The sequence below is a fragment of the Micromys minutus genome (genome assembly GCF_963924665.1).
Source record: "Micromys minutus genome assembly, chromosome: 15".
NCBI classification, from domain to species: Eukaryota; Metazoa; Chordata; class Mammalia; order Rodentia; family Muridae; genus Micromys; species Micromys minutus.
The window spans coordinates 26933268-26953902 of record NC_137984.1 but is presented as its reverse complement, the minus strand read 5'-3'; the positions used below and the strand labels follow the sequence as shown (position 1 = coordinate 26953902).

At 42.0% G+C, this 20635-nt stretch overlaps 2 protein-coding genes across 2 annotated transcripts in view; both read right to left on the bottom strand.

Moving 5' to 3' along the window:
• The window catches only part of SPATA16 (spermatogenesis associated 16), a gene marked incomplete at both ends in the record, with an annotated part of 281161 nt that overhangs the window by 25280 nt on the left and 235246 nt on the right, over positions 1-20635 (bottom strand). Inside the window, 2 exons of the mRNA XM_080929533.1 lie at positions 11980-12063; positions 14607-14771. Of these exons, the coding sequence (XP_080785659.1) occupies positions 11980-12063; positions 14607-14771 (249 nt within the window). The remainder of the gene's footprint in view (positions 1-11979; positions 12064-14606; positions 14772-20635) is intronic.
• LOC308430191 (DNA-directed RNA polymerase II subunit GRINL1A-like) lies at positions 8047-9572 on the bottom strand. Its single transcript, XM_080929323.1, has one exon. The coding sequence runs from the start codon at positions 9461-9463 to the stop codon at positions 8369-8371; it is 1095 nt and encodes a 364-aa protein (XP_080785449.1). The 5' UTR covers positions 9464-9572; the 3' UTR covers positions 8047-8368.

Sequence of the window (20635 nt, the reverse complement as noted above, 5' to 3'; positions counted from 1 at the left end):
CCTGGAAACCTATAGATAGAGAATCTGTTCATCTCTAATTGCACTGGCTTATCCTTGAGGAGTTTTGGTCTTGTCTCTCCTGCTTATGCCTGGAGTCATTCTTTCCCTTCCCAGCATATCTAGTGACAAGAGTATCTGGGTTCTCCACATGACCTGCAGGAGGCTACAGACAGAACCGCTTAGCTGTGCTCGGAGCTCACACCATAAAGCCATATGGGGATATGCTAATGAGAATAGTCATAACCAGAAGTTGCAAGACTCACAGTCAGATTGCAAATAAATCTAGGGAGACTCTTTAAAGAACCAGACACAAAAAGAGAAGTCTGATGGCTGGAAAACCTGCTTTGTGAATGAACAGCAGCACTGCCGAGTCTCAGGAAACACAAACACACACAGCACTACTAACCTTCTTGCAATCGTCAGCCTAGCTGACTGGCCAGTGAGTGATGGGACTGCGTGGGCGATGTCCCCCAGAGGAACCTCCGGAAGGATTCAGGCTTGAATGTTGATGTGCAGAGTAAATAAAGTGCTGCAGTTTGCTCTTCTGTCTCCTCCACCAAGCGCTCCTGCCTCACCTCCCAATCTGTATTCACTCCCCTCCGCTCTGCCTGTGCAAGTCTCCAACAGAATGGCATTGCTGGGCTACATAACCTATCTTATGTGCATCTTCAAGGGCATGGGGGATATGCCTGTGGATGCCATTTCTGTGGGACAGCAAAGGGTAAGATGTATAAGGAAGGCTTTGAGATGAAAAGGAATATAAAAATGTCAATCGTTTTGAGTACATTTCTATGGGTGTTTGAGGACATGCATGTACTCTGCTGGATTCACTGAAGTTTGCTGTGTTTTGTAATACTAGATGAATCTTAAAGTGGTATTCCTACTTTAAACCTACTCATGAACACACACAGGTCTGAGGTTATGTTTGAGGAAACTGCCCTCATTGCTTCTAAAATGTCAAAGTTTATTTCCCTCATTTAGTCTCAGATGAGTGATCCAGAGACACAAGACAAATGATATGTTATCAGGTTAAATTCTGATCTTCTTACTGATACATGAGGCTTCCTGAACACGAAAAGAATAACTTTTCCTTGGGAATTGTATAACACTGGGAGGTGCAGCGAGAAGAAATCAGATGTGCCAAATTAATCAGTGTAGCATTATTTTCATACTCCTTTCCATTGCTCTGGTTAGGTCCCTTATTCCAACCTCTGTGGAAGGGCTGGAGACATGGGTCAGTGGTTAAGATCACACACTTCCCATATCAGGTGACTCACAACCTTCCTATAACTCTAGTTCCAGAAGACTCTGATAATCATTTCTATGGGTACCACATTCATGTGCACAGGCCCACACAGAGATACCCATATATCCATAATTAAAAATAAAATCACCCTCATCAAGTTTTATTGAACATAAGGATTCAGTGATAAGTAGCAAAAATGGTAGGACCTAAAGGAGGAAAGGGTCTGGACACACTGGATTTCTCAGAAGGTGGTGACTTGTTGCACAGTAACGTCTCATGATAGGAAACTACAGACCAGAGCAGGAGGATCCTATACAAAATAGTCAATTAATTAACTAATTAACTTATTTATGTAGCATGCGTATGATGTTTGTATGTGCCAATACAAGAATGTACTTGCCACAGCAAGCATGTGTAGAGGTCAGAGGGGAACTCGGAGTGTTGGCTTGTTGGTTCTTGACTTACACTGGTTTTCTTCTTCTTCATAGTGTTCCTGTCAGGCCCAAGAGCTGACAGGGATTCCTCTGTTGCTAGTTTCCTTCCTTCAAAGGATCTCTGGGATCATAGGTATGTGCTACAGTGCCCAGCTCTACATGGCTTCTGGGATTTGCAATCATATCTTTATGCTTGCATAGAAAACAATTTACTCACTGAATCATCTCCCCAGCACCAAAGTCAATTAATTATAATATCAGACTAACCCCAAACCCTCATCGTGGCTTCTCTAGCGTAGGTTGGAAGAATCTGAGAAGACAATTAGGCTAGTGTATAGTCAAATTACTCTTAGGCTGGATACTAACCCTGACCCACACTTGGTCTCAACATTCTAATTCAAACAGTGTTGAGTGTGAAAGTACTCTTGAAGGCCTATAGTCACCCGAGATTCTTCAGGTATCATATATTTTAGACTTCTATCACAGAGATTTCAGGACCCAAAGGCAGCTCAAGTCATAACTTGTATTATTTACTGGCTATGTGACTTTGGGCAATGTGCTGATGAAGATTAATGAGTTGGTCTATGTAAACAAGAGAATTTCTGTAGTGACTCATAAATACTTTTATTCTTTGATTTTGGTGCTTTGCTGTTCAAGACATCTACTTATTCATCTGGGAAAGTGTTTCTGCTTTTCTAATCCAATATCCTTATTTTATAGTTAAAGAAACTGAGGCTCAGCATAAGGAAATGGTATTTTGCCCTAGTTTGTGACAGATTTAGTTTGTCTGTGGGTTGCTAGTTTAGAGTGTCTGATGATTAGTCTTCATTTTGATGGATTTATGTTGCTTAGGAGACACTCCTCTGGGTATATCTGGAGGGTGTTTCCAGGGACGTTTAATTCAGAATCACTCTGAACATGGGTGGCATCACTCCATGCAACTGGGTCGTGGAATGAGAGAGAAACCAGGTGGGACACCAGTCTTCATTTCTTTCTAACTGTGGACACAATGTGAGTAAGTACCTTACACTATGCTGCCCTGCTTGCTCTGCCAGGATGTGTGCTGTCCTCTGAGTGTGAGCCCAATTAGTTCCCATCCCTTCAGAAAAAGAGTAACAAATACAAGTTCCCGTTTTCACTCCTAGATCATCCTCCTTATGATTTTTCCTTGCACGGTGGTTTGAACGAGAATGATCTTCACTGTCTCATAAATGTAATATTTGGTCCCCCGTTGGTAGAGTTGTTTGAGGATTAGGAGGTACAGCCGTGTGGGAAATGTATCACAGGGGGAGGAGGGTGGACATTTTAAAGGTTTAAAAGGTCATGTCACTCCCAGTTAGCTCTCTCCGCCTCTCTCTCTGCCTCCTATTAGTGGATAAAATATAAGTCCCCACTAGCACCATGCTCGCCCGCTCCTTCTCTTCCTGCCACAATGGTTGTGGCCTCAGTTGCCTCAAACTGTAAGCACCCCCATACACCCTTCCTTCTGTAAGATGCCTTAGTTCTTGTGTTCATCACAATAGTGGAAAAGGAACTGAGACACATTGCACTCTTTTGCCCCTTCACTATTCTAACCCTGGCAGTTTTCGAATGTATTTGTTTTTGTAAAACATTCTATTTTCTTTTATATCAGAGTTTAGGATTCTCATTCATTTACAGTGGTTTCCACACTGTCCTTGTAGGGCACACCCCACCTGACCATCTTACACTTGATTCTTTCCTTTACTAAAAATGAGTTCTATCCAGTATCCACACAATTATCTTCTGCACTGGGTACCTTTCCTGTTCCTCCCATGCTTCTTTTCATCCCAGTTTTTCACTATAACACATTTGTTTTCCGGTGACTTGTTGACTGCCTCAGAAGGCACTGATTCTTCACAAATGAGTCTGGATGTCTAGGACAATGTCTAATAAACAATGGAAGCTAGGTGAATACTTTACTATTTACATGTATGAGGAAGGTGTCAGTGGGGCTTTAGGCATGTTCAAGACAGAGTGCTTCCTCAGTCTCTACTGTTATAGAATAAAACTAACAAGTGTTGATAGTCTTAGCCACACTATGAAAACAGTAAGAAAAATGCTTGTTATTTTATTAAGCATGACTTCTCCAGTTTGGTATCTGCATCACTAACCCAACATGGATGTCTCTTAATCTTGAGTTAATTATTGGAAAAAACTGCCCAACAGAGTCAAACTCCAACTACCACCACTGTCCTACAACTCTGTGAAGAATGCATTTTAATCCAAGCAAGTCAGGGGAAAGCTCAGTTGCTTCGGGAGGCGGGGACTTCAGCAAAGACAAAAACACAGACAGGCGGTCAGTACTCATGAATCTGGTTGCAGTCTGATGAGCTTCTTCTTTTTTTCTTTTTACTTTTTTAATAGACCTATTACAACGTGGAGCCCAGGAAACTGTGTGAGGTAATGGGGATTCTGACAGACCCTTTAACTATGTAGAATGAGCAGCTTCTGCTATAATTCTGCTGCTTCCGATGAAAATTTCAAGTGCTTTCATTAGGTACAACAGCTGTTTCTATTACAGATAACAGATCTCAGAGGTGGTGATGCTGATGTCAACTTCCAGTGAGCTCAGAACACAGTGTAGCTTATACAATTAGTTTTTTTTAATTATTTTTTTTTCCTGCACACACAAATTAACTCTGTAGCAGTAAAAGGAAATTACTTACTTGCTACTGGAATTGTCTGAGAGTGATACCATCATACTTTGTAGAGTCACATTAACCAAATTAAAAGCCCCTGGGAAAAATTTGGCACCCTGTTCTTTCCCATTCACATCTTTCTAAAGATCTCCCAGGAATTTCTATTTAGAAAGCCATGATCATTAGCAAGGCTTTTAATTTGGCAAGACTGGCTGTTCACCAATGAGTCTTTCTAGACACCCACTAGACACCCATTGGTTGGGTGTGTGGAGTGAGGGTCAGTTGTGTTATAGTTTTTGGGAGGCCTTGACTTGGCTGTCCTTTCTTGTCTACCTTGATCTCTGCTTGGTTGAAGGTATGTTTCCCAGTCCAGAATACAGAGCCACTCCATTGTTGTACCTTGTTTCCAAGATGGTCACTATCATCTTGGTAGCAGAATATATTCTTCCATCTATTTATGTCTAGGCTAGCCAGTCACTGTTTTTATCAGCACAATATAACAAAAGTTAATGTAGAAAAAAGGCAACTCTTGAAGAATGAATGTTTTCACTTCCCTTCTCTTGAATTGTCCTCTTGGAATTCAGTGAGACACTGGGTTAAAGCCTATTTCACTCAGGAGACCTATGTACAGACAACTGTCTCAACTGAGCAGTGTTAGCTGTCAGCTCTGTGAGGTTGCCATCTTGTAATAATCACAGTTGTCAGATTTATGCACCCAAGCCCTAAGACTGAACCTTAGGCAAAAAGTTTTGAGCTCTTTCTGGTAGATACTGATCAATGTGTAGATCTGAGAGACAATAATGATTTTCTTTTAAAGCACTATGCTTAGGGTAGTTTGTTACACAGACCAGATAATTGAGGTAGGGACAAGATAAGAAGATACAGCTAGGCATGTGCCCATGAATGTAGGCATCATGAGCAGTAGCTTATAGCCAAGTGCAAGAAGCTGTTTCAAAAGATGCAGAAAGATGTTAATGTCTTTTATATCTTCTTGGCCTGACCATAGAATTCAGTCACTGGGCAGGGGTTCCATGAATACCTGGATTTGTAAACATTTACTCAGTGGATGCAGTATTTTTGGGATATGTACTATTGCATACTGGAGCACAGCAGCATTCTTCTCCACATAGCTAGATAGTAAACAATTTTGACTCAGTGAGTGATTACAGTGGTGGGGTTCACCCAGAACTACCTAGAAACAAAAGCCATGGTGGCAAGCAATAAACTTTACTTAACAGAAATAGGTGGTATGTTGAACCTGACCTGCATCTTGTAATTTGCTGATCCCTCTTCTAAACAGTTACTCTGTATATCCAGTAGGAACAGTTGGTAATGTTGCTGACTCTTCAGTATTGAATTTTCTGAACCTTCAGCTCTATTTTGTTCCCAAGCTCTTACTTTCCTTTGTCAGTTTCTCTCTCACATTTTGAAATGTTCCCTTCACAATTCTTTTCTTTTCTTACACATTCTGCCTTACCAGTGTCAGCCACTCAGATGATTTACCTCAATATTAACTGGCCAAGGACCTAGAAATTAACAACTATACTCAGTCCTTTCTCCTTCTTCTCACCCCTTTCTTTTTCTCACATTCATTCAGTATTTATCCAGAACTTCAGGCTCTGTATTATCACTTATGCATCTTGACAGCACCCAGGTTTGATACATTCTCTAGTAAACCTATATTCTTTCTTCTCCAAATCCACTTTTCTATGGGCAGCTGTGATACTAATGCCAGTTCTCTACAAACCCCACTTCTGCTTTGCCAGCAGTCAGTCTTTGTCAACAGAGGAATGGAAGAGAAAGACAGGCTTGTTCCTTCCTCTCTGCCTTCCGATGCTCCTGCCTTCTGTTGAGTATCTCAGCAGAAAAGATATCTCCAGTACAGAAACATATATTGCTTCTGAACCTAGCTTTCTCAAAAGCTAGACAATTCCTCCAAAGACTACTGAACTCCTCATGACTTCACAGTATCAGTGTGTTAGTGTATTACCCTCGGGAGTCTGTGGCCCAGTCCTTCTGGAACTTTCATTTGATTCCTGAGACCTAGGAGTGACAGAGCAGCTCTTTCCACTTGATGCCTGAGTTTTCACTTGACAAGTTTCTATTCCAATATTTCTCAGAATTTGTCATTCCAACCCCTTCTCTTGGATTCCTGGCTCCACTGAATGATACTGATTTTCTGTATTTTTCTCCCACTTCTTAATTTTCTTATTTAACAGCTTCCTAGTCATTTATTTTAAAATTACATTTTCTCTCATCTCTTCTGATTTCATGCACACACATGCCATCTTGTGTGGCTTTTCCCTCCCGACTACACTCTAAAGCAGTTTATATTCTTAGCCAAAGCCATCCCTATAATAGTTTCTTTCTTCAGTAAATGGTACCAAAAGGCCTCCCTGTAGATCCTGTGTCGCTCAAGAAATAAAATCTTGACACCATTCCTTATGTTTCTTTCTGTATGAGTGCTTTCCCTGTGTATATGCATGGCATGGTTGTTTAAATGAGAGTGAACTTCATGCACTCAAATGTTTGAATACTTGGTACCCAGTTGGTGAAACTGTTTGGGAAGGATTAGTATGTATAGCTTTTCAAGAGGAAGTATGTCTCTGGGGTGTATTAGTTAGGGTTCTCTAGAGTAACAGCATTTATAGATGATTCTCTCTGTCTATCTCTATCTCTTTCATCCTTATCTCTAATCTCTATTTATCTCTATTGAATCTATCTCTATCTCTATCTAATCTACCCCCTCTAGTAACTTATTAGAATAATTTTCAGGCTATAGTTCAGCTAATTCAGAAATGGGTGGCAATGAATGGAAAGTCTAAGAATCTAGTAGTTGTTCAGTTCAGCTGGTCTTCAGTATATGCTAGAATCCTGAAGAAGTAGGCCTAATGTCAGTGAAGGAATAGATGTGCCAGAAAGGTAAGAACAAGCAGGCAAAGGGCAAACACTTCTTTCTTCTGTGTCCTTACACAGAGTCCAGTAGAAGGCAAGACCCAGATTTGATCTGGATTAAAGATCTGGATGAAAAGCTTGTCTTTTTTTTTTTTTTTTTTTTTTTTTGCTCTGATTGTTATTTTATTTCTCCTTTACAAGTTCCACATAATAGACAAAGGCTTTTTGAGAACATTGTTATCTTTGCTGAAAACAATCATATAATCATTTTAAACAACACAAATGTGTACACACATGACTGAGGTTTCTGCAGCCTACAAACAACCTCTTTGGGTTTAAAAAGGAAAAAAGCAATATACTGACAATTCAACTGTAACTCTTAAGAAAAACATTGGTTTTCTTACCAAACATGAGTGTCCTGTACAGGGACCTATCAACCAAGACAGCAGTGAGTTCGAGCCGAGGGGAGCCAGGAACAGTTCCCCACACCAGCTCAGAAGACCCTCCCCGACCCAACACCTCTTCAAAGTGTTCCTCATCCTCACCATAGGAAGGCTGCAGCAGTGCTCCTCATCCTCACCATAGGAAGACTGCAGCCGCCCCAGAGAAGACAGGAGCAGCAGATACACTTGTTATAATGTCTGAATGTCTTCCGCAGTATTACACATCCAGCATCTCAGGACCATGTCCACGCAGCATGCGCACCATTCTTTACACTGCTCCCTTCAGGAAGGGACCAGGCCTTCCTAAGTCACTTTAGGTGCCTGGGATAACAAAGTGTTTCACCAGAAGGGGTGTAAGCAATGCTATCTGATAAGAGTACGAATAAGGAAAAAGCAGTTATCTTAAAGAAAACATGTGCTCTACTCACACTAAAATACCAGACCAATGTACAATATACTGCAAAACTGTAACACAATACGGCCAAACACAATGTTCAAATATTAAACTGTTCAAGCATGTGAAGGTCATCTTCTGAAAGACAAACTGGGTTCTTATTTTGTAGCTACCTTTGTGTAACTTTAAAAATGCTGTCCCTCAACAAGGTCTGACACTGGTCTTGATACTTGTTAGGAAGTTCGATGAGACGGTGAGAACTCAGCAGGAGCTCTTGGGATCTCCCAGCATCATCTTCAGCATTCATCCGAGGACTGGGCATCGTCTTCGTCCCTCACTTCTCGGTATCTCCCTGAAGACTCCCCTTCTGGATTGTAGCTCTGCATTTTAATATTCAGTCTCTCGGCTAGTTTTTGTGCTGCGAGCTTGGCCTGCATCTCCTCATAATTCTGCTTCTGCTCTCTCTGCAGGGCCAGCGACTCTTGTATGGAGAGCAGCTGTGCAGGCAGGTGGTGGAGTGGAAGGAGGCGCGCTGCTGTGACATCATCAAGATGCTGCCTAGCCCTGCGTCGCGGCTCTTCTGAGGAAGCAGGAGACTGACCCCTCTGACAATGACTTGGTGAGTCATTTTGTTGTGTGGGTAACACATTGGTCTTAAACTTATGAGAAGGGGGCACTGGATTCCTGGCTCGCATTTCTAGCACTTTCATGTAATGAGGATTCTTGGGAGTCTCACTCTGCAGTCCTGCAGAGCTCTCAGTGCTGGTGTTTTCTTCTGAGGGTTCACTCTGGTCTGCAATTGTGATCCTTTGCAACTTATCGATAAACAGACTGTCAACGTTGCTGCAAACCTCTTCCACTTGACTTGAGTGCTGGGGGAGATACTCATTAACTTCAGATGAGGGTGCCTGGGCTCTCCTGTGGGCAGCTGGGCTGGTGTTCACTGTGCAGCCAGCCTCCAAAGTCTCTTCATTGCCTCTGTGAGTGAGATGTGTAGGTCTCTGTGTTTCTGAGGTTGTTTTAGATGATTTACTATCTACTGAGGAACATTCAGGAACTAATGAAGAAGTATCAAGCATCAGGTCAGAATTCTGGGCCTTGTCTATGTCGGTATCAACTCTCGTGGTTGCTTTTTGCTTTAGCTTACAGTTTACACTAACAGGACGAAACAGTTCACTTCTCCCTCTAACCTCTTCACGTTCTGAAATGGCAGCTTTCAGTTTGGCAATGGAGTCTGAGATCTTTTTACCTTTGTCGGGCAATTTGCAAATGAATTTTTCGTTGCGCAAAAGTCTCTCCTGGCGCCTCAACCTCTCCCGCAGCTCCGCCGAACTCTGCCGCCCCAAGTCCTCGGGAGCTGGGGGCTCGAAGCCGCGGGGCAGCGAGTACATTGCGCACGGGCTGCGGCTGGCGCGGCGGGCAGGGTTCCCCAGCGGGGCCCACGGCAGGCCCAGGCTCCGTGGCCGGCGGCGACTCTGGAGCGCGAGCGGGAGTCACCATTTTCCCCAAGGCTTGTCTTTTTACCTCAGATGTTTGTATTAATAGTAGACCTTCCCATGTCAAGCTAAGCATCATCCCTCACAGATGAGGCATGTCCTCTGCTTTTGGGTTATAGTTAACTCCAGATATAGTCAAGTTGACAACCAAGAGTAACTGTTACACTGGGGGCAGACGTGACATTTGGAGTGTACTCTCTGCTTTCCGTTTGTGGTTCAAGATGTAAACTCTCAGCTGCTGCTCCAGCTCTTGCCTGCCTATCTTCTGCCATGTTTCCTGCTGTGATGGTTCTCCCTCTGGAATTGTAAGCCCCAAATAAATCTTCCATAAAGTGTTGTAGTGGTTTGAATGAGAATAGCCCTACTTAGGCTCGTGTGTTTGAATGCATGGTATTTACTTAGTGGAACTGTTTGGGAAGATTTAGGAGATGTGGCCTTGGGTTTAGAGAAGATGTGTCATCGGGGTTGGGCCTTTAGGCTTCGAAGACTTGTGACATACCCAGTCACTCTCTCTCTGCCTGAGATCATGGTGCACATCAACATCAAGCCTGACTGCCTACGACCGTACTTTCTGCTGTGATTATCTTGGATTAGCACTCTGAAGATGTAAGCAAGCTCCCAATTAAGCACTTTTTCTTTTAGGTTTCCTTGATCATCATGGTGTTTTCATCATGGTGGTAGAAAAGTAACTGATACACACGATGAGCTCTTTGTGTTCATGGTACACATTTTTTTTTTTTTCACTTTGTTTTGAAACGTTCTCTCTGTGTGTGCATGTGTAAGCATGTGGAGGCCTGAGGCCAGGGGACAACCTTGAGCGACATTTTTTCAGCTGCCACCCACCTGTTTTGGAGACAGGGTCTTTCACTGGTTGAAACTCACTAAGTAAGCTTGCTTGACTGCTTGCCCAGTCCCAGGGATCGGCCTGTCTCCACATCCTCTGCCCTGGGATGCCAAGTGTTCACCATTACAAATGGCTTTTTAAAAAATGTGGGATCTGGGAATTAAAATCATGTCCACAAATTCCAACAACTACCCACTAAGGTATCTTCCCACCTTCCAGTCTCCCCGGTCACCTAGGTAATGGACACTGATTGCTATAGAAATGGACACAAGTGCTATAGAAATACCACATTTACACAAGGTGGTTTTGTGATCTCCTGGACCAGGTGTTCCCATCTGTTTCCATGGGTTATGAAAGCAGGCTGTTCACTGACATTCACAGACATTCATGTGCAGCCATTCATAGATCTACACTGCTTCTACCCAGCAATGTATCTCTGATCCTTAATGTCCTTTCTGTTGTGATGGACACTCAAGTATCTACAAATTCTGTTGATTTTGTTTCCCACGTATATCGTGAGATTTATGAGTTCATTTTAGAGCATAAGATCCTCTTTAGATTTACCAGAGCTCTCCTAGCTGGGAGTGAACCTTTCAGACCAAAGCCTTTTTTGTTCAGATCCTTTTCTGTTTCCTGACCTCAGGATCTCACAAACGATGGGAGGAGAATTAATTGGGAATAGAGCAATCAGAATGTATTATCTGGAAGTGTATTGGAGGCCTAGCCATTACTAATCGACCCTTACATCTTCAGACAGACCTATACTGTCACCCATACAACTCCTCCTGAGTACCTGGGGCCAGGTGCCTCTCTGTAATGTTGCCCTGAGCACTAGCAACTAGCCATTATGCTTCTCCCTGACCAAACCCACCAATGTGTGAGATTCTGGAGCTTGAGCTGGGCTGTAGCTATTGCATCTGAAGTGAGTGGGGAAAAAAAACATAAAACAAAACAAAAGAAAAAATTAGTAGCTGAAAAAAAATCAATGAAAATTCCAAGGAAAATTGTTTTAAAAATTGTCATTACAAACCAGGCAGTGGTGGCACATGCCTTTAATCCCAGGTAGAGCCAGGCAGTTCTCTGAGTTTAAAGCCAGCCAGGGCTCAGAGATGCATATATATATGTATATGTATGTATATATATGTAATAACATATATATTCATGCACATATATACATATGTATGTATATATGTGTGTATATATACACATATGCATATGTATATATACATACATACACACATACATATAATATGTGTGTATGTATGTGTGTATATATGAAACAGCCATTTAAGTAGAAAGTAAAAAGAAGCATGACCAGGAAGAATGATCAGTACAATGACCACAGTGCATGGGAAGTAATAATAATAATAAAAACAAAACAAAAACCCCATCCTTAGCTTTGGTTACATTTCTAATTCTCTCCGCTGTATTCACCTCACAAAGAACACAGACCGAAAACAACCCCAGGGACTTCTTTCATTTCTTTTTTATCTTCTAGACAGATTTGACCCGAGGTGGACATTTCCTCGGAGGATAAGATGTATTTTCCTTCAGCTCAGAATTTTACCTTTTGGATTGTATTCCACACCCGCTCCTTATCACTCTTTCTTCCTTCAAGGGTGTCCATGGCGTCTGCCATTAGTGACTGCAGCTGTGATACCAAGATAAAAGTTATCAGCGTGGCATTTGCACAGAAATAACTTCTCTAAAAGCACAGATTAAAACCTAATTAAAAAATCGTTTGTATGCTGGTGGTTTTATCACTCATATTCCCCACAATGAAGATGGCCACCTCGCCTCTGTTCCAGTCATTACTGAGGACCGCTGCTTGCAGAAGCTATCGGAAACAATGGGCGGAGTCTTCCTGGAAATCTGTAGGAAGCTATAGGTTTTAATGTATCGAGTGCTGATGTTTTGTTAAAAACAGATCTGGGCTGTAAAGAATGATGGCAGGAGTTAATTCTCTCAGGAAATGGCATGTAGTATACGAATGTGTTTTAGCATTTCCTCCCGAGGCTAATGTATCATAATTCTAGGCATCATGCAAAAAGCTCTCCAGAGGACAATACTCAACTGCGATGTTTTATTGCCTCTTAAGACAATCTTGTTCATTTTAACTCTGTTAACGTTTTGAAATAACTATTCTTTGTTCGTTTCTTCCCCCTCTTTTGTTTTCAAAGTCCCTTTGCCCCTGCACGCTTTACCTACCAAAGAGCCACTTGCTATATTCCAGTTGAAAAGAATGGGATGATCAAGGAGTAGTGCTGTGTGACCGCCATTTTTGAACTTGATAGGTGGAGGCAGGAGGATCAGGAGCTCAAGACCAGCCTCTGGTAGTAGTGAGTTTGGTCTACCGGAGACTTTGTTTCAGAAGAAATGAACATCAACAAACAAACAGCCAAACAACAGTCATGGCAGTTGGGAGGCTGAGGCAGGAGAAAACCAAGTTCAAAGCTCTACTAGGATAGTGACAACAAGTTTCAGAATGGGTGGGCTGCATCAGGACATGTGATCCTGAGTGTTTAACCCTTGGATGATCTCTCTGGTGCTGCAGAGCCCAATCAGGAAGGCAGGGAGCCAAATCAGTCAAAAGGCCTCTGTTGAACAGTCTCTGTTTTCATGGTGCTCTACCAGTGCAGGTTGGGGCTGACTTTCTAAGGCTGACCGATACTTGGAAACTGCAAAGTAAAATCTATGTGAGGAGTATGGCATAAAGTGTTGAAAGACACAGACTGTTTGAATGGTGGGGTTGTACGCACTCACCTACTTGTCTGTTTGTCCATCATCTATCAATCTGTCTACCCACTTAGCTACCTGTCATCCAGTAATTTTGGCTGTCTATCTTTCTACATGTTGGGAGTATATAACATATAAAAATAACCCACGAAATACCATTGTATAAAGTATAAGCTACTGATAAAAATCATACACTTGGAAGGTATGTTGATGATGTTGGTTTTGAGCCCTTGGTGCACATTTTGGAAACCAAGCATTTCTCGGGTAGGGAATCCTCACAGGTGTGAGGTTTTCTGCAGGGAATTCCTCTTCATGTTTTTTTTTTCTTCTTCTTCTTCTTCTTCTTTTTTTTAAAAAAGACTTGAATGTGCTTTTTGAGAAGATAGGACCAACATTTTCCTTTCTAAATTAGTATCTTTCTTTGCTTCTCTTATCTTAGAGGGGCCTTAATCATCTCGAACTGTCTACACCATGGCAACATACACTTACCACACTGTTGATTGCTGCCTGGGGGGTGGGGTGAACACAGCCTTTAAGAGGGTGTTCTGCACTCCAGCACCATGGGCCAGGTAGCATCATCACTAGTTTGGACTTAAAATTTCCCAGAAAAAAAAAAACAGGTTTATTTCACTGGTTTCATCTTTAGTATGCAAGACATTCTTACAGGGTTAGGGAGACTGTTACACTTAATGCTTAATCCGAAGATCAGTATTTATTCAGTACACTTTTAAAAAAGTCTAGTTAAATACCATAAACATTGGAAGCTCATTTCTTCGTTTCATCTGTAAAAGCTCAAAGAGGGAGGGTCCCTTTAGTTATCTGAAAATTACAGGTAATCAGGTTGGGCTGTTCTCATCCTTCTGCTGAGAATTCAATTCAAGTCTATAATTAGTTTTAGCTATTCTCAATTAAAGCTTCAAAGTGAAGAGCCCTTCCCCATGACACATTAGGCTCTCTAGACCTCTCCTTGAATGGGCAGCACACTGTTCAATAATTACTTTTCAAATGAGGTGGTATGATTTCTAATATTAATTATGATTATAATACACACATCTGTTTGAAGATTGTTTCTAAGCTATTCCTAAGTAGGTTTTGGCTGGGTTTGTATAAGAACAAAATGTCTAGTTTTATGAATGTGTTTACATATATATATATGCATATATGCTTTCATTTTAATTGAAATGAAAGCTTTTTATATAATATGAATAATTATCCCTTTCCTATGTTTTTGCACATTACAAGATTCTTGCTAAATATACAGAAAGGGGAGAAAGGAAAGGGAAAGCCGTCACACAGATCCACACTGCTCTCGTCTCTCTGTGCCTTCCTTTGAATGCTGTATGAGGACTGGCATCTCCCTCCAGACAACAGTTATTACCACAAGCCTTTTCAGTTCCCATCAGTCTTCTGTTGGCTCTGGGCCTGTAAAGGCTTAAACAAAGAGAAACAAATACTTACCAGTTCTGCCTCCTGTTGACTGATGTCCTGCAGATAAGGGACCGTTGCCAGCTCTGCCATTGCTTGATTGATCACCTGGGCCTGCTCCTTCACTCTCTGCAGCCGGCTGAGGAGGCTGGCATAGTGCAACTTCTCCATCACACCTGAGCATGCATGGAAATTCCCCTGGTACACAGGAGAAAGGAATGTTTCAGAACAAGAACACAGAACCAGAGACCTCTCAGATGAAAATCAAGTCAGGGTCAGGCAAAATACACTATCTTTTATTTCTCTCTCTCTCTCTCTCTCTCTCTCTCTCTCTCTCTCTCTCTATATATATATATATATATATATATATATATATATATAATTGATCTGTCTATCTGTTTGTCTATCTGTCTATGTATCTGTTTATTCACCCATGTATCTATAATCTATCATCTATGTATCTATGTATCTATCTATGTATCTATCTATGTATCTATCTATCTATCTATCTATCTATCTATCTTCCTACCTATCTATCTATCATCTATTATCTATCTATTTATGTATGTATCTGTGTATTGTTTACCCTATACCAAGCCTCATTATGTAGCCCTAGATCGCCTAAAACTGTCTACACTGCCTAGGCTGGCCTTGAATTCATAGAGATCCATCTCTGTCTCCTAGGATTCAAGATGTGTACTATTATACTAGAATCATTTACATGTTTTAAAAGCAACAGGATCTGGTGCAACAACATGTTTCCTTCTATCACTTGAGCAGCACTTTGGAATTAGTTCATATGCTTTGTAATTCAGCTCCTGAAAGCTGTGCTTTCAGATGCACTGGGTGCCTGCTCTCAGCTGGTTTTGACTGGTAATAAAGAATTCCTGTACAGCCAATGGCTGGGCAGGAAGACAGAGGTAGAACCTTTAGATTGGGAAGATGAGGGACAGAGGAAGAGAAGGAGGAGGAAAGGAAGAGCATCTCATGATTTGGAGGCAGAGGGATCAGATTTAAGAGCTGCAGGACAGAGATCAGCCAGGAAAGGTAAAGCGGCCCTATGGGTAGCCTAGAAGGTAACAGGGCAGCAAAGATAAAATATAGATTCTGAAAGTATTAAGCCAGGAATACGGGAGGGGAGTGTGTGTTAGCCCTGGGGAGTTTTAGAAGTTCTCAATCGTTCAAAGATCAAGTCCAAGTGGATTAAAGACCTCCTTCACATAAAACCCAATACATTGAAACTAATAGAAAAGAATGTGGGGAAGAGCCAAGAACACATAGGCACAGGGAAAAAAATTCCTGACAGAATACCAATGGTTTATGCTCTAAGATCAAGAATTGACAAATGGGACCTCATAAAATTACAAAACTTCTGTAAGGCAAAGAACATTGTCAATAGGACAGAATAGTAACCAACAGATTGGAAAAAGATCATTACCAATCATATATGCAATAGAGAACTAATATCCATTATATACAAAGAACTCAAGAAGTTAGGCCCAAGGGAATCAAATAATCCTATTAAAAATGGGGTACAGAGCTAAACAAATAATTCTCAACTGAGGAATACTGAATGGCTGAGAAACACCCAAAGAAATGCTCAACATCCCTAGTCATCATGGAAATGCAAATAAAAACAACCCTGAGATTTTACTTCACACCAGTCAGAATAGCTAAGATCAAAAACTCAGGTAACAGCAGATGCTGGCAAGGATGTGGAGAAAGAGGAACACTCCTCCATTATTGGTGGGATTGCAAACTAGTACAACCACTCTAGAATTCAGTCTGGCAGTTCCTCAGAACATTGGACATAGTACTACCTGAGGACCCAGCTATACCACTCCTGGGCATTTACCCATAAGATGCTCCAACATATAACAGAGACACATTCTCTACTATGTTCATAGCATCATTGTTTGTAATATCCAGAAGCTGGAAATAACCCAGATGTCCTTCAACAGATGGATGGATACAGAAATTTTGGTACATTTACACAATAGAGTACTACTCAGCTACTAAAATTAATGCATTCATAAAATTTTTAGGCAAATGGATGGGACTAGAAAATATCATCCTGAGTGAGGTAACTCAGATACAAAAGAACACACATTGTATGTACTCACTGATAAGTGGACAATAGCCCAAAAGCTCGGAACACCCAAGATACAATCCACAGACCACATGAAGGTGAAGAAGTTGGAAGACCAAAAAGCGAATGCTTCAGTCCTTCTTAAAAGTGGGAACAAAATATTCACAGGAGGAAATACAGAGACAAATTTTGGAGCAGAGACTAAAGGAAAGGCCATCCCGAGACTTCGGGGATCCATCACATATACTGTCACCAAATCCAGACAGTATTGTGGATGCCAAAAATGTGCATGCTGACAGGTACAGCTGTCTCCTGAGAGGCTCTGCCAGAGCCTGAGAAACACAGAGTTGGATGCTTTCAACCAACCATTGTACTGAGAATGGGGTCCCCAATGGAGGAGTTAAAAAAGGACTAAAAGAGCTGAAGGGGTATTCAACCCCACAGGAAGGACAACAATATCAATGAAACAGAACCCCCAGAACTCCTAGAGACTAAACCACCAATCAAAGAATACACATGGAGGGACCCATGGCTCCAATAGCATATGTAGCAGAGGATGGCCTTATCAGGCATCAGTGGGAGAGGAGAAGCTTTTGGCCCTGTGAAGACTCAATACCCTAGCGAAGGAAAATTCCAGGATGGGAAGATGGGAGAGAGTGGGTGAGTGGGGGAACACTCTCAGAAAGTCAGGGGGAGGGGGGATAGGGAGATTCCAGAAGGGAAACCCAGAAAGGGGCTAACATTTGAAATGTAAGTAAACAAAATATCCAATTAAAAAACAAAGTGCCCAACCATTGAGCTAATCAAGTCACAGCAAAATTAGCTCTCTCTCTCTCTCTCTCTGTGTGTGTGTGTGTGTGTGTCTTTCATTTGTGAATCCAGAACCAGTGTGGGTGTGTCACCTGCCAGGAGCCTAAGCAGTTAAACTAATTCATTGCTACAGAATTGGCCTCTACATTTTTCATAAGAAGGTGGTGATACATGAAAGGCAGCTGATAGCAGGACTGTTGAGATGGGTTTTCCAGTTGCCCTGAATAGGCTCTTGAGAAAAATCAGGTTGGAATTTTCCCTGGGCTCTCCTAGTTGTCCTCTCACAGGCCTGTGACCCCCTTCAGGTGACTTTATTTACATTATCAAAGCATCACATCCACCAAGAGTTTCCTGTTCTCATGTGTGTCAAAGGCCGTTTATGCAATTTGAACAAACAGCTCTATCCTTATTGTTAGTTCTTCTGAGGGTGGGTTGTACCCTGACCCTGTAGTTACCCCATCTGCTCTAGCCACTAGAGCTGCTGTTTCAATAGATGACAAAATCTATACTGTGATAGATTGTTCAACTCATTGTAAAGTGCTCCCCCTTATGGATATATGGGTATCCCTGGTTTACTGGAAATGAGGCAACATAGGATAGGGTGGCTTTCCTGTGTATTTGCTATTGCCAGGCACAGAAGAGAAGTTGCCACCTCTTCTACAAAGTCAAAAACAGGTTGTAATGCTTAATAGGAAAGACAGAACATGTGATAGAGTTCCCAGGTTTCTCTTCAGGAAAGATTCGTGGGGGAACACATGGTGATCAAAATTTAAAGCCTTGAACGTTTGCTGGGTTCTGAGGGTGTTTGGCAGCTACTGTCTTCAAAATCAAAGCTGGTGACTGGGATCCTTCCCACAGGACTTCTGGACCAGCAGAGGCTTTGGGTGTGTCTGATAAGCAGGTTGTTAGCAATGCCCTTGCTTCTTTTAGTAAGTCCCTGGGTTTGCTGTGTAGTCTTAGAAATAAGGCTTATATAGACACCTGCCTCCATATCCAGACATCTTGAGCAGCTTATATGACACCATTTCCTGTAGCTTACAATTTGGTAAGGACTATCTTAGATTGTGAATTTGTATCAACTGACTCCCTGAAGGAAACATGAGATTTCTTCCTGCAATGGTTTGTATATGCTTAGGCCAGGGAGTGGCACTATTAGAAAGTGTGGCCCTGTTGGTGTAGGTGTGTCACTGTGGGTGTGGGCTTTAATACCCTAGTCCTAGCTGCCTGGAATCAAGTGTTCTGCCAGCAGCCTGCAGATGAAGATGTAGAACTCTCAGCTCTTCCTGCACCATGCCTGCCTGGATGCTGCCATATTCCTGCATTGATGATATTGGACTGAACCTCTGAACCTGTAAACCAACCCCAATTAAATGCTATCCTCAAAAGAGTTGCCTTGGTCATGGTATCTGTTCACAGCAGTAAAGCCCTAACTAAGTCACTTCCTAAAAAAGAAATTTTCCACTAAAGAGAAAAACACTGATAGAAAAGAGCATTTCTGATCATCTGAACTTCAACTTGAAATTAGAAAGTGATGCTCTCTAGTGTCACGGCAGTGTTGTGACTGACAGCAAGCCCAAAAAGGTGTCACTTGCTTAGAGTCTGGGAATGAACGAAGGGTGGGCCTTCTTTTGGCTTGATTTCCCCTCAAGGGCTACCTGTGCCTTCCAAGTGCCACCTTCCATTTCTAGCTGTTGTTTCTGAGTAGTTATTTCTGTGAAAGTCTATGAACTTCTAGGAGTGATGATTCCAGACAGTGGGTATGAGGTCCTTTGCCTGAACTGATGAAAAAGCTAGCTGTTTGCAACATGGTCCCTGAACAATGACATTTTGTGAAGCCTCGAAAAGCAAGCGGGAAGGAGAGACCTTTTTTTTTTTCTTACTGAAGAACAATTGCTTCCTTTGTCCTTCTTAAAAGAAACAATAGGGCTAACTGTAGAGAGCTGCTGTAGTGACTCAACTTCAGAGAACAGAACCGACTGCAGCATGCTCAGGGAGAATAATCTATTAGTGTAATTTTCCAAAACATTGGGAAAAATAAAAATAGTTGAAAGCAACAGTGCTTTGTTAGCCTGATTGTTGGGTGCATAACAAAACAGGAAGCCCTCCATCTGAATGAGATCCTAGGGAAGGAACCTACTCCTCTAATAGTCGCTCGCCCCTCCCTTCCCCACAGCCGAATGCAATTTGCCTATCAGGAAGCTATAGATCAATGTTGTCTATATGCAGGATGAGGGCTTTTGAAAGACTGAGTGGAAAAAGACGAACATCAATATCCCGTGTCAGCAGGGGTGTTTGAATGTGGCTGCTGCGAGAAAAATCAAGGAAATGAAGGAATTAGGGTAAGCGTCTAGTTGTGGGGAAGGGTGTGAGCGCTCCTGGTAAGACTTTAGGAGCCATCAAATGGCCCCTTAGCTTCTGGAGTGAGGGTAATAAAGTGGCCAAGATTGAAGCTAAAACCTCACCTGGGTGCAATGAAGGTTAGGCAAATAGCAAGTTCAAATGAAGGCTCTGGCAGAGAATCGCCTGGATTTAGCAGCAATTACGGATAAATGCTTAGCAAATAAGTGTGCTGTCTAGTCCTGCGAGAGGCAGAGGCTAGCCTTTGGAGGCCATTTCCATTTGGCATAGCATATAGAAAGGTTCCCCTCAAGTGGAGAGTGAATAAGACACATTGTTCCCTTTAAAGGGGCACATGCCAACAACTTTTCATGCTTGTCTGGAGGAAATGAAAAGTAAAATCAACGAGTTATTAAAATATGGCTAGTTACGTCACTTTTTGGTAAGTCACCCTGGGAAGAGAGCTTCATGCATGGCAAGAGATTTAATGATCTGAATTCTTAAGCATTTAAGCAGGGGACGCAGTGTAGATGGTTCAAGACTGCTAACAGCCAGCGAGGCTAATGGTGGAAAAGCACAGAACCACAAGGGGAAACTGAAGACCTTAGAACTACAGTCTTCAGAAGCAGGAATTAAGAGAAAAAATTAATAAGCCCTCACACAAGGATGCTGGAGAGAGGGGTTGACATTCATACTGGACTATTTTAGGTTATAGCTTATAAAAACATCAGAACATCGTTGTTTATCTATGCACCGTGAACCTGGAAAAGCCGTCTACGGAGACAGGTAAACTTAGCCTGTGTCAGAGTGTAAAGGATATCACTGT

What these genes read in the sequence shown, in the direction of transcription:
- LOC308430191 (XM_080929323.1), bottom strand. Translation starts at nt 9,463, where the DNA reads ATGTACTCGCTGCCCCGCGGCTTCGAGCCCCCAGCTCCCGAGGACTTG.